The sequence below is a fragment of the Somniosus microcephalus genome, chromosome 1 (genome assembly GCF_052327205.1).
Source record: "Somniosus microcephalus isolate GS21.2 chromosome 1, FLI_Smic_1.0, whole genome shotgun sequence".
NCBI lineage: Eukaryota > Metazoa > Chordata > Chondrichthyes > Squaliformes > Somniosidae > Somniosus > Somniosus microcephalus.
The window spans coordinates 168,266,275-168,278,362 of record NC_140987.1 but is presented as its reverse complement, the minus strand read 5'-3'; the positions used below and the strand labels follow the sequence as shown (position 1 = coordinate 168,278,362).

Here is a 12,088-nt window from a genome sequence, read left to right as displayed (position 1 = left end):
AAACCCTGAAGAAGTTAAGCCTTGTTGAATGAGGTGTAACTGGGTTTTTAATGGCATACTAATTCATAATTACTGCTGAACAACCGTTCTGGCCCTGAAAAACTAATTTTATATTTGTGGAACGTCAAATTTTTAAAATTCCATGATTTTTAACACTTTTTAATCTTTTTTCATTTTTTGAAAAAGTTTGTTTGATATTTCAGCTTCTACCTTAATCCCATGTGTATGTCCGAATCTTTATTTCGCTCTCTAAATAATTAATTAAGTGAAGGAAAATCAGTGCATTTTACTTCCTTGTTTGCTGTCTGAGAATTCTTCAATGTGATTGGCTGCTTAGCCAGCTTGATGACATCACTGTTGCTGGATGCTGGAGAACCCCGAGACTTGATGCCTGCATGAAATTAACGTCGGGAGAGCTGAAATTCACACCACAAAGATTTGTGGGCAGCTTTCTTAGAGTCCAGCGACGAGTGCTGTTGCTTCACAGCTGATCGTAAATTCGGGGCCATTAATTTAAGACCCTGTTTGCCTGTTCAGATGACATCGAAGAGCCCTTGGCACTATTTGAAGAAGAGCGGGGAGTTTTCCCCGTTTCCTGTCTAACATTCTTTTCTCAACAAATACACCAAAAAACAGATCATTCATTTATTTGCTTTTTCTGCATCGTTACTGTATGAAAATTGGCTGCTGTGTTTGCCTATGTAACAGTGACTACATTTCAAAAATGATCCACTGGCTGTAAAGCACTTCGGGACATCCTGAGAACATAAGTGCTATATAAATGCGAGTTTTTTTATTTCTATATAATTCCACAATCAAGTTTTACACACCAATGTAAAATGAATAAGCATAGAAGTTAATTTCTGTAAAGATTATTTATTGTGTTATAACTACTCTTTTATTTAAGGTTAACATTCCCTCAACAACACCTTGCATTTATATAGTGCTCCACATGTGAAGGATTGTTTCAGAATGTTCAACAAGGTCGAGAGGTAGACAACTAACTGGAAACCCAAGAAATTCAGGGGGAGACCAAAATCAAGATCAAAAAGTTGGGTTTTTAGCAGACTTTTGAGGAAAGGGAGGGAAAAAGCAAAATAGTCAACCTCCATTAGTGGAGATGATGGGGCAGAAAATCCTGAACCAGAAGAGTGGAAGATGAATTATTCATGAGCACCGACATAGTAAGTTGTGGTATTATTCACAAATTAATTGGTACAGGAAAGGAGAATATTTCTTTTGGGTCTAATGATTTTTTTTATAGTCTTTAAATGGTGCCATGATGAGCTTTTTCTGTGAAAATGTATGATCCTATATATCCAATAGTATATCCAAAAGCTTTCTTGATTGAAGTATTGGCATTCTATTATTTAAATGTCTTGCATGAAAAATTCAAGTTGTTAATGTTTGAACTTTCATTTTTTTTAGATGAGCCAATTGTGCACCAAAGGTTAAAAATCATTAAATTACCCTTTTCCCTTCAAAAGATTTTTATTTAAATGCAATCAAATGTTTTTTATATCTATTGGGAATCTATAACGTTTGTGGGACCAAAGTGTTTCGGGTCTATCATCTCCTTGTATTATGGAAACTGTAATTATATTGATTGGCCACCTTTGGACAGTTTTCCCTGCAGACAGATATGACTAGAAGACAGTTAGAGTATGAAGCACGGCAAATTCGATCTGCAATGGAAGAACAACTGGGAACGTGTCAGGATATGGAGAAGCGAGCTCAGGTAGCATCAAAATTGTGCAATTTAAACAAATATTGTGAAGCCTAAATATAGAATAATTAAAATATGAAAATAACAAAAAAAATAACAGTTCTCAAAAATAATGGATCTGTGAATTTCTCATCATGAAGGAATTGAACAAAATCTTTTTATTTATTTCCTGTATTATTTTAAATTAGAATCTGAAGATAAATTTTCAACCCCTTTGGAAAGAAAAGGGAGTTGGTATTGGTTGTATAAAGTTCAAAATATGTTTTGTGATGGTAAAATAGTTATAGATTTCAAAGTCTAACTCTGTTGCACCTTTTCCCTCTTTTCTAAAGAGTAAAAGGACAGTTATTTAAACATAGTAAAGCTTTGCATCCAATCAAGAACATAAATATGCAAAAAATGTAAATATTGCCGTAGTGCAGCTTTAACAGGGTAGGTGAGAAAGTTCCCTTTTCTAACTTTAGTTCATCCTAATGCAGATGAGAGTAGTACGGATTCAGCAAATAGAGAAGGATATGCTTCGTTTGCGACAACACTTACAGTCCCAAGCAACTGAAATGGAGGTCAGTATGTCTTTTATTATTATTTAGCTTTGAAATTATAAATTGATTCTAACTGCATTGCTGGCTTTTGAATATCTAGACTTGGAGCAAGGTAGGTTTCATTCCATGAATAATCTAATCAGTATAAGTCCCATGTTGAAACCTTGGTTTGTATAGTTACCTGTTGTCAGCTGGGGCATCCGCATGGAACTACAAGGCTTCAGTATGGTTTTTTTTTCATCAAACTGTCTACTTAGTTTCAGAAAAAGATATAATTGGTGTACCAACAGATGTTTGAGGGAAATAAAATATTTTGTGTATTCCAGAAGAAACACAATTAACTTTTGTCTTTGGGAGATACTGCACAAATACGGGATGACAGCTGCATTATGTAACTCTTAACAGTTCTTATCCACTACCAGGATTTACTCTGAATCCCCACCACCTCACGCTTAACTTGTAGCATTTCATACAGAACTTTGTCAAATGCATTTTGGTTTCCCACCTCAATAATAAAATGACAGCTAACAAGCTGACAACATTGTGATTGTCTAGTATATCTGAAAAAGAAAGTTAACTGTTGGTTCTGCAATGCACAGAATACTTTTTACTCAGACATCTCAAAGTTAGTTAAGTCTGTAAAACTAAACCATGAAGGTGGAACTTGGGGTCAAGCTTGGAAAGGCAAATTTAGGACTGATGTCAGGAACTTCTTCACACAAGGAGTGATCTGAGGGAAGGGAAAACAATGTTTTGCACTGTATAAGCTGATTCAATCGGGGTGGTACCATTGGGGCAAGGAGCAGAAAATGGTCGGGCTTCAGTTTACTATCTGGTGACCCCTCCTAAAAAGTGCCCACGTACGAATGTTGGGTGAGACAGGGTTGGACTGATCTTTAAGGCTCCCATAATCAAATAGTCTGCCAAGATTCACAATCTAAGGTTATACATGAAGAATGGCCCTTTGAGCTGCAGGTACTTGTGGAAATGCAGCTCAGCAGGAGTCCGAGCCTTCAGGAGAGGAAAGGTGGAGAAAAATTTGAAGGACACAGTTGAGTTCCCTCTTTAAACATTGGGTTTTGTTAGAGATGGATGTTCAGAACTATTCACATTGGCCATCTGTATGAAATAATGCATCTCAGTAATTTAAAACTTAATTTTTATTTTTTGTCAAACACAGTTTCATCATCTGGCTTCTTTCGAAAATGGGCACACTGGAATTAATTTGGTGATTCACAGCACTGCATGGATAAAATAATGTGATCATCTGTGGAGATGGCAGATCATAGCACACTTTTAAACGTAATTTGCCAGGACAGCATTTTTTTCTGCCAACTATAATAGACTGTTTTCCATTTTTCCTTTGTATCGTATGTGTTTGTTGTTTATATAGAAATATAGTGAGTCTGATATATTCAGAATGTTGCATTTTTGTCCTGCCTAGTGCAGCTGTAAAATCACAAGAAACCACTGGAGTTTCATAGTATGCTAGCATCAATTACCTGAATAGGTTTATGGACTTAGTAGCCAATCTATTAAATGTTCAGATTTATTTCAGCTCCAAAAAGTAAGAAAGACTTGCATTTATATAGCGCCTTCCAGGATCCTCAGATGTTCCAAAGCGCTTTACAGCCAATGAAGTACATTTTTGAATGTAGTCACTGTTATATTCTTTGAGGTCCTTCTGAGAGGGCGGTCGGGCCTCAGTTTAATATCACATCCAATTAAGGGCATCTCCGGCAGTGGAGCAGTCCCTCAGTACTGCAGCCTAGATTAGTGTCAACCTAGATTATGTGCTCAAGTCTCTGGAGTGGGACTTGAACCCACGACCTTATGATTCAGGCGAGAGTGCTACCACTAAGCCATGGCTGACACAGTAAGTAGTTCATGCTTTTAATTGTGATATTGAACAAGTTTTTCATTTTAATTTGTAGCTTTTTTTAAACCTTAGGCATAAGTGGTGCTCTTGATGGACAACTGCTCCCAAAGAATACTTTTAAGAACATATATTTTTAATGGCACTCTGTCTAAAATGGGCACACTAAATAGGAAGAATGCTTCTGTCTACCCTGAGGCTATTTTTTTTTATTTTACTATGTGAGCTATTCAATGAGTAGGAGCTAATTAACCATAGATTTTCAGGATGTTTGTCATGTGACCAAATGCTCTTAGAGCTGCTTCGTGCAATCTCATCCACCCCCAGAGGATTTTTTCCTTCCTGTAATTTTAGCAGCACAGTCAGAAAAGGACTGTAGCGTTCTGAGCATATCCTTTGTGTCTGTATTGTGATACACTGCTAGATCTCAGTGGACATGCTGCACTTTCATCATGTCATGTCACTGAGGGGGATGGTACTTGCTGCTGATCACTATGGCCAGAGCTTAATGAGTACAGCAGCAAGCACACTTCCATTGCCGAGATGCAGCATCGAGGCATAGAAGGCTTAAAAATTCCTTATATTTCTCTTCTATGTTCTAAATTTAATGCCAAGGCTATTCTTTAAACAGACGTCATCGCAAACTAAACATGAACAAACAGTGTCACATGATGCAGAAGGACCGAATGATTGTCAGGAAGCAACAGAAGCCAGCATGGGTACAACAGGGAGTGGGCAGGTGAGGAGATTTTCAATTTTGTACAAATTAAGGGATAGATCATTGATGCATTGTAGCAAAACAGATATGGTTTGGTGCATTTCTTTTAACAGGATGTGTGTACATGTATACACACTCTCTTTTCTCTCTCTCTTTCTCATGTATATTACACAAAATGGCCTTGATGATTTGGCTTAATCCTCTACACGTTAGAGGTTGTTCGTTCAAGTAAATACATTTTCCATAATATTGTTACGTAGAATTTCAGAGAAAAATTACATTTGCTTATCATATTTTAGAATATTCAGTATTAAAAACACTGATAGCAATACAGTTCTAATTCTATATGATTAGTTATGATGCAGAAATAATGCTAAGGATTAAGGGTGATGGCTTGATGAAAAATGTAGTATATACTGTTTTGTCTAGTGTTTAGATTAACTGCCCTTAAACACTCTTTACTCTTAAGCACCTGTTATGAACAGTTGAAATACCATTTTCTCCTCCTGCTGAATAATGTTCATAAGGCATTAGTCCAAGAACCATTTAACCTTGTAAAAATAAAAAGGAAATGCAAAACAAAAATCCTTTTGCATTATGAAATGAAGTGAAATCATGTCAAAATGTGAAATAAGTGCATTATATCATGTTAATTTAGCTTTATAGTCCCAACTGAGAAATAATATAAATGAAGAAGAAAACTGCTTTGTAAACTGGATCTTCTATAACCTAGTTGAAAGCTCTGTCATTATTCATATGTCCTGTTCTGCAAGTGACTTGCTTTATCTAAAGTGAACAGTCTAATCAAAATGATGAGTGCATGTTTGTTTCCCTGCTGAACTCTGTTCCCGAGCCACTGACTCCATCCCTCTCCCTAACATCTGTCTAAGGCTGAACCACACTGTTCGCAACCTCGGTGTCATATTTGACCCTAAAATGAGCTTCCAACCACATATCCGCAGCATAATTAAGACCGACTATTTCCACCTCCGTAACATCGCCCGTCTCCGCCCCTGCCCCAGTTCATCTGCTGCTGAATCTCTCATCCATGCCTTTGTTACCTCTAGACTTAACTAGGAAGAATAGGGAGGTCACTTATTACTTGGAGTCTAGTCATTATTATGCGAGTCTACGTGGGGTCGAGGAACAAAGGGATCTCGGAGTAGAAATACACAAATCACTGAAAGTTGTGACACAGGTTAGTAAGGCCATAAAAAAAGTAAACCAAGCACTAGGGTTTATTTCTAGAGGGCTAGAATTGAAAAGTAGGGAAGTTATGTGGAGCATAAACGCCGGCATGGACTGGTTGGGCCAAATGGCCTTTTTCTGTGCTGTATATCCTATGTAATCCTATGTATTCCAACGCACTCCTGGCTGGCCTCCCACATTCTATGTTACCTGTATCGAACCTTGGTTAGACTGCACTTAGAGTACTGGATATAGAGGCGCTGGAGAGGGTACAGAGAAGATTTACAAGGATGATACCAGAAATGCGAGCATATACATATCGGGAAAGGATGAACAGGCTGGGTCTCTTCTCTTGAAAACAGAAAGCTGAGGGGTGACCAAATAGAGGTCTTTAAAATTATGGAAGGTTTTGATAGAGTAGATACAGAGAGAATGTTTCCACTTGTGGGGAAGAGCATAACTAGAGGCTATCAATATAAGATAGTCACCAAGAAATCTAATAGGGAATTCAGAAGAAACTTCTTTACCCAGAGTTGGTGAGAATGTGGAACTCGCTACCACAGGGAGTGGTTGAAGCGAATAGTATAGATACATTTAAGGGGAGGTTAGACAAGCAGATGAGGGAAAAGGGAATAGAGGGTTATGTTGATAGATTTAGATGAGGAAAGACAGGAGGAGGCTCGTGTGGAGCATAAACGCTGGCATGGACTGGTTGGGCCAAATGGACTTTTTCTATGCTGTATATCCTATGTATTCCAACGCACTCCTGGTTGGCCTCCCACATTCTATCCTACGTAAACTTGAGGTGATCCAAAATTGAGCTGCCCGTGTCCTAACTCGCACCAAGTCCCATTCACCCATCACCCCTATGCTCGCTTGGCTCCCGGTTAAGCAACGCCTCGATTTCAAAATTCTCATCCTTGTTTTCAAATCCCTCCATGGCATCGCCCCTCCCTATCTCTGTAATCCCCTTCAGCCCCACAACCCCCCTCCCCCCCCAGAGATATCTGTGCTCCTCTAATTCTGCCCTCTTGAGCATCCCTGATTATAATCTCTCAACCTTTGGTGGTTTTGCTTTCTGTTGCCTAGGCCCTAAGCTCTGGAATTCCCTGCCTAAACCTCTGCCTTGCTACCTCTCTTTCTTCCTTTAAGATGCTCCTTAAAACCTACCGCTTTGACCAAGCTTTTGGTCACCTGCCCTAATTTCTCCTTATGTGGCTCGCTGTTAAATTTTTTGTCTTATAATACTCATGTGAAGCGCCTTGCGATGTTTTTCTACATTAAAGGCGATATATAAGTACAAGTTGTTGTTGTTGAACAGTGTAGATAATCCATTCTGCAGCGTCTCACTCGAATTGATAAGGTCTTTGATGGTTTATTATTAGCAGCAACCAAACAACCTTAAAGAAAGCTTCCATTGTTGGTTTCATAAGTAGGTTATTTTCTGCGCTATGTAGTCTTGAGCCTCCATGGATCTGTGTTCTAGCACATTGCACCTTTCTGTTTAAGTACAGTACTACCAAAATTCTTTCAAAATTATATATAACTAAAGTCTACTTGATGATTCTGCTCCTCGGAATAAAATTTCACTTAAAAACTTTCTAAGCCAGATTCAAAAGTAAATAGTTTCTAAAACCAAGTAACCTCATTTAGAATTCTATCAAAGGTTTTTAGAGTAGAGGGAAACCCTTTAGAAAATCAGATAAAGTGGGAGCCAGGAATGGAAATTGGGTCATCAGGAGTTTAGTGGGAATGTAGTCGAGGGCACAGGAGGTAAGTCTAGAAGGTAAAATAAGCTCGAGATGGGGAAAGGCGGGGAGGTTTCAAGTCTCGGATGGGGATGGGACTGGAGGGAAGTTTGACTTGGTGGACTGAGGAAGGGAGGAACACAGAAGAAGCAGTTGAAAGGATGGTCTTTATTTCAGTGCCAAAGTATGACCTCCTCACCAATGTTCCCTCTAATTTTTTTTGGGTGCGTGGCCACTTTAATGGGCTGCGCAGCCCATTCAAATTTCCGCGCATGCACGGCTTTTCCATTTAAAAGCCGGTGAGCAGCCTGCGTGGGAACTCCAGACCACTACATGGCTGCGCAGCTTAACGGGAACATTGCTCCTCACCCATGTTAGAGGTGAGGGTGGAGTGGACAGGGAAGATGGGTTTAAGGAGGTGGTTGGTAGTAGATAAAAGGAGCTTGGTGGTATCTTTACTTTGCAGGAAATTAGCTGTTTGGCAGCGGAGAGCAAGGTCCGGTAGAACTTGATGTGGTCAAGCTAGATCTTACGTTGGCTGGCTAAGCCAGTTGTGCACCAAGTATGCTTAAGTTTGTACCCCATGGACTTGAAGGAGAGAAGATGGGGGCTGTACTAGGGGGAACAACCAGGATGGCAGATAGTAATGGTTTTGCCACGGACAAGGGAGAAGGTGTGGTTGCGCAGATCAACAGCTGCAGAAATATCTTGATAAATGAAGGGCCAATGGCTAAGCAGTTTGGAGCTCGAGAGTGAAATAATAGAAATCATAGAATGGTTACTAACGTAATAAAACTCACTACGCACTTGGTTTTGAGTATAAAGCAAGGCTTTAATAAACTTGTTTCAGAACATGGAGGTCTAGTTGTACTTCACTAGTTCCTGTCTTACAAAATGTCCCTGGACAAGCTGGGCCCACGCCCGAGTATTTATACTCCTTGGATGGCGCCACCAGCTGGCCGTCCAGTGTTATTTCATGAGTAGTTTCTTTATGATGATGAGATTTGTAACATTCTTCCTGCCTAAAAGATTTGGAAGACCGATGACTTCCTCTTAACGAATTAGGCGGACCACGAATAGCTGCAGCCTTTTAGATCTTTGTTTATGGCTAGAAGGCACGTCTCCCCGGACCATGTCTTGGTCCCTGGGCTGCTTGATCCATACCGGTGGATTGACAGGGCCCGTGTTGCCCTGATCAACCCAAGGGAGGCTGGGGAGATCGTGACTCCGGGTGCGGGTCCCCACAGGCGCAGAACTGGCTTCATCCTGTTTGATAGCCGGAGTTCCCCTCTGCAGTTGAAGTCGTAGCTGGCTGTTCCCGAAATCACTCAGAGCGTGGAGTCGATATCAAGTTGATTAAATTGACGTAATAAAACTCACTACGCACTTGGTTCGAGTATAAAGCAAGGCTTTAATAAACTTGTTTCAGAACATGGAGGTCTAATTGTACTTCACTAGTTCCTGTCTTACAAAATGTCCCTGGGCAAGCTGGGCCCACGCCCGAGTATTTATACTCCTTGGACGGCGCCACCAGCTGGCCGTCCAGTGTTATTTCATGAGTAGTTTCTTTATGATGATGAGATTTATAACAGTTACAGCACGGAAAAAGGCCATTGAGACCATGCCAACTCTCAGTTAGCCCCATTCCCCTGCCCTTTCCCCGTAGCCCTGCAATTTTTTTTCCTTCAGTTACATATCCAACTCCCTTTGGAAAGATAAAAGTGAGTCTGCCTCCACCACCCTTTCAGGCAGTGCATTCCAGATCTTGACCATTCGCTGCGTAAAAAAGTTTTTTCTTACGTCGTCTTTGGTTCTTTTGCCAATTATCTTAAATCTGTGTCCTCTGGTTCTCAGCCCTTCTGACAATGAGAACAGTTTCCCTCTATCTACCCTGTCCAGACCCCTCATGATTTTGAACACCTCTATCAAATCTCCTCTCAATCTTCTCTGCTCCAAGGAGAACAACCCCAGCTTCTATCAACATAACTGAAGTCCATAATTCCTGGAATCATTCTCGTGATATTTTTCTGCACCCTCTCTAAGGCCTTCACATCCTTCCTAAAGTGTAGTGCCCAGAATTGGACACAGTACTCCAGTTGGGGCCGAACCAGTGTTTCATACAGGTTCATCATAATTTCCACACTTTTGTACTCTATACCTCTATTTATGAAGCCCAAGATCCCATAAGCCTTTTTAACTGCTTTCTCAGCCTGCCCTGCCACCTTCAACGATTTATGCAGACAGGTCTCTCTGTTCGTGCACCCACTTTAGGATTGTACCATTTAGTTTATATGTCCTCTCCTCATTCTTTCTACCAAAGTGCATCACTTCACACTTTTCTGTATTAAATTTCATCTGCCACGTGTCTGCCCTTTCCACTAGCCTGTCTATGTCCTCTTGAAGTCTATCACTCTCCTCCTCACTGTTCACTATACTTCCAAGTTTTGTGCCATCTGCAAATTTTGAAATTGTGCCCTGTACACTCATGTCCAAGTCATTAATATATATCAAGAAAAGCAGTGGCCCTAGAACTGACCCCTGGGGAAACACCACTGTATACCTTCCTCCAGTCCCAAAAACAGCCGTTCACCACTACTCTCTGTTTCCTGTCACTTAGCCAATTTCTATCCAGGCTGCCACTGTCCCTTTTATTCCATGGGCTTCATTTTTGCTGGCAATCCTATTATGTGGCACTTTGTCGAACGCCTTTTGGAAATCCATGCACACTATGTTAACCGCATTACCCTCATCAACCCTCTGTTACCTCATCAAAAAACTCGATCAAGTGACTGTTGATTCTGTCCCCGATTACTGTTTCTAAAAGTTTCTCCACTACCAAGGTTAAACTGTAGTTGCTGAGTTTATCTTTACACCCTTTTTTGAACAATGGTGTAACATTTGCAATTCTCCAGTCTGACACCACCCCCGTATCTATGGAGAATTGGAATATTATGGCCAGTACCTCCGCGATTTTCGCCCTCAATTCCCTCAGCATCCGAGGATGCATCCCATCTGCTCCTGGTGATTTATCTACTTTTAAGTACAGCCAGCCTTTCTAATACCTCTATCAATTTTTATCCTATCAGGTGTCTCTACTACCTCCTCCTTCACTATGTCTGTGGCAGCATCCTCTTCCTTTGTGAAGACGGATGCAAAGTACTAATTTAGTACCTCAGCTATACCCTCTGCCTCCATGCATAGGTCTCCTTTTGGTCCCTAATTGGCCCCGCCCCTCCTCTTACTACCTTTTTGCTGTTTATATGCCGATAGAAGACTTTTGGATTACTTTTTTATGTTGGCTGCCATTCTATTCTCATATCCTCTCTTTGTCCCTCTTTTATTTTCTTTTTCACTTCTCCTCTGACCTTTCTATATATAGCCTGCTTCTCAGATGTATTTACAACCTGACCTCTTTTTCTGCTTCATCATATTCTCTATCTGTTTCGTCATCCAGGGAGCTCTGATTTTAGTTGCCCTACCTTTCTCCCTCATGGGAATTTACCTTGACTGTACCTGAACTATTTCCTCTTTAAAGGCAGCCCATTGTTCCACTACAGTTTTGCCTGCCAATCTTTGATTCCAATTTACCTGGGCCAGATCCATTCTCATCCCACTGAAATTGGCCTTCCCCCGTTAAACATTTTTACTCTAGATTGCTTCCTGCCCTTTTCCATAGCTAATCTAAACCTTATGATATTATGGTCACTGTTCCCTAAATGTTCACCAACTGACACTTGCTCCACTTGATCTACCTCATTCCCCAGAACCAGATCCAGCAATGCCTCCTCCCTCATTTGGCCAGAAACATACTGATCAAGAAAGCTCTCCTGAACATTCTTCAGAAATTCTTCCCCTTCTCTGCCCTTAACACTATTACGATCCCAGTCTATATTAAGATAATTGAATTCCCCCCGTTATTACTACTCTATAGTTCTTGCACCTCTCTGTAATTTATCTGCAAATTTGCTCCTCCATATCTTTACCACTATTTGGTGGTCTATAGAATACACCTAGTAGTGTAATGGCACCGCTATTATTTCTTAACTCTAGCCATATAGATTCTGTCCTTGACCCCTCCAGAACATCCTCCCTCTCCAGCACTGTAACATTCTCCTTAACCAATACTGCCACACCACCTCCTATCTTTCCTTCCATATCTTTCCTGAACACCTTATAACCAGGAATATTTAATACCCAATTCTGCCCTTTTTTGAGCCAGGTCTCAGTTACTGCCACAACATCATATTCCCATGATGCATCATCATCATCGAGTTACATCGAGTGTACACA

The 12,088-nt window shown here is 40.5% G+C and overlaps 1 protein-coding gene across 11 annotated transcripts in view; it reads left to right on the top strand.

Annotated features, from left to right (window-relative positions):
* Positions 1–12,088, top strand: part of apc (APC regulator of WNT signaling pathway) — a 395,143-nt gene that overhangs the window by 326,114 nt on the left and 56,941 nt on the right. For 10 of the 11 annotated variants that reach the window (XM_085987196.1, XM_085987189.1, XM_085987193.1 and 7 more), the window contains 3 exons: positions 1,625–1,738; positions 2,206–2,289; positions 4,776–4,883. In XM_085987196.1, coding sequence (XP_085843322.1) covers positions 1,625–1,738; positions 2,206–2,289; positions 4,776–4,883 — 306 coding nt within the window. Of the gene's footprint in view, positions 1–1,624; positions 1,739–2,205; positions 2,290–3,446; positions 3,571–4,775; positions 4,884–12,088 lie in introns of those variants that run through there. The other variant, XM_085987219.1, reaches the window with a different exon arrangement.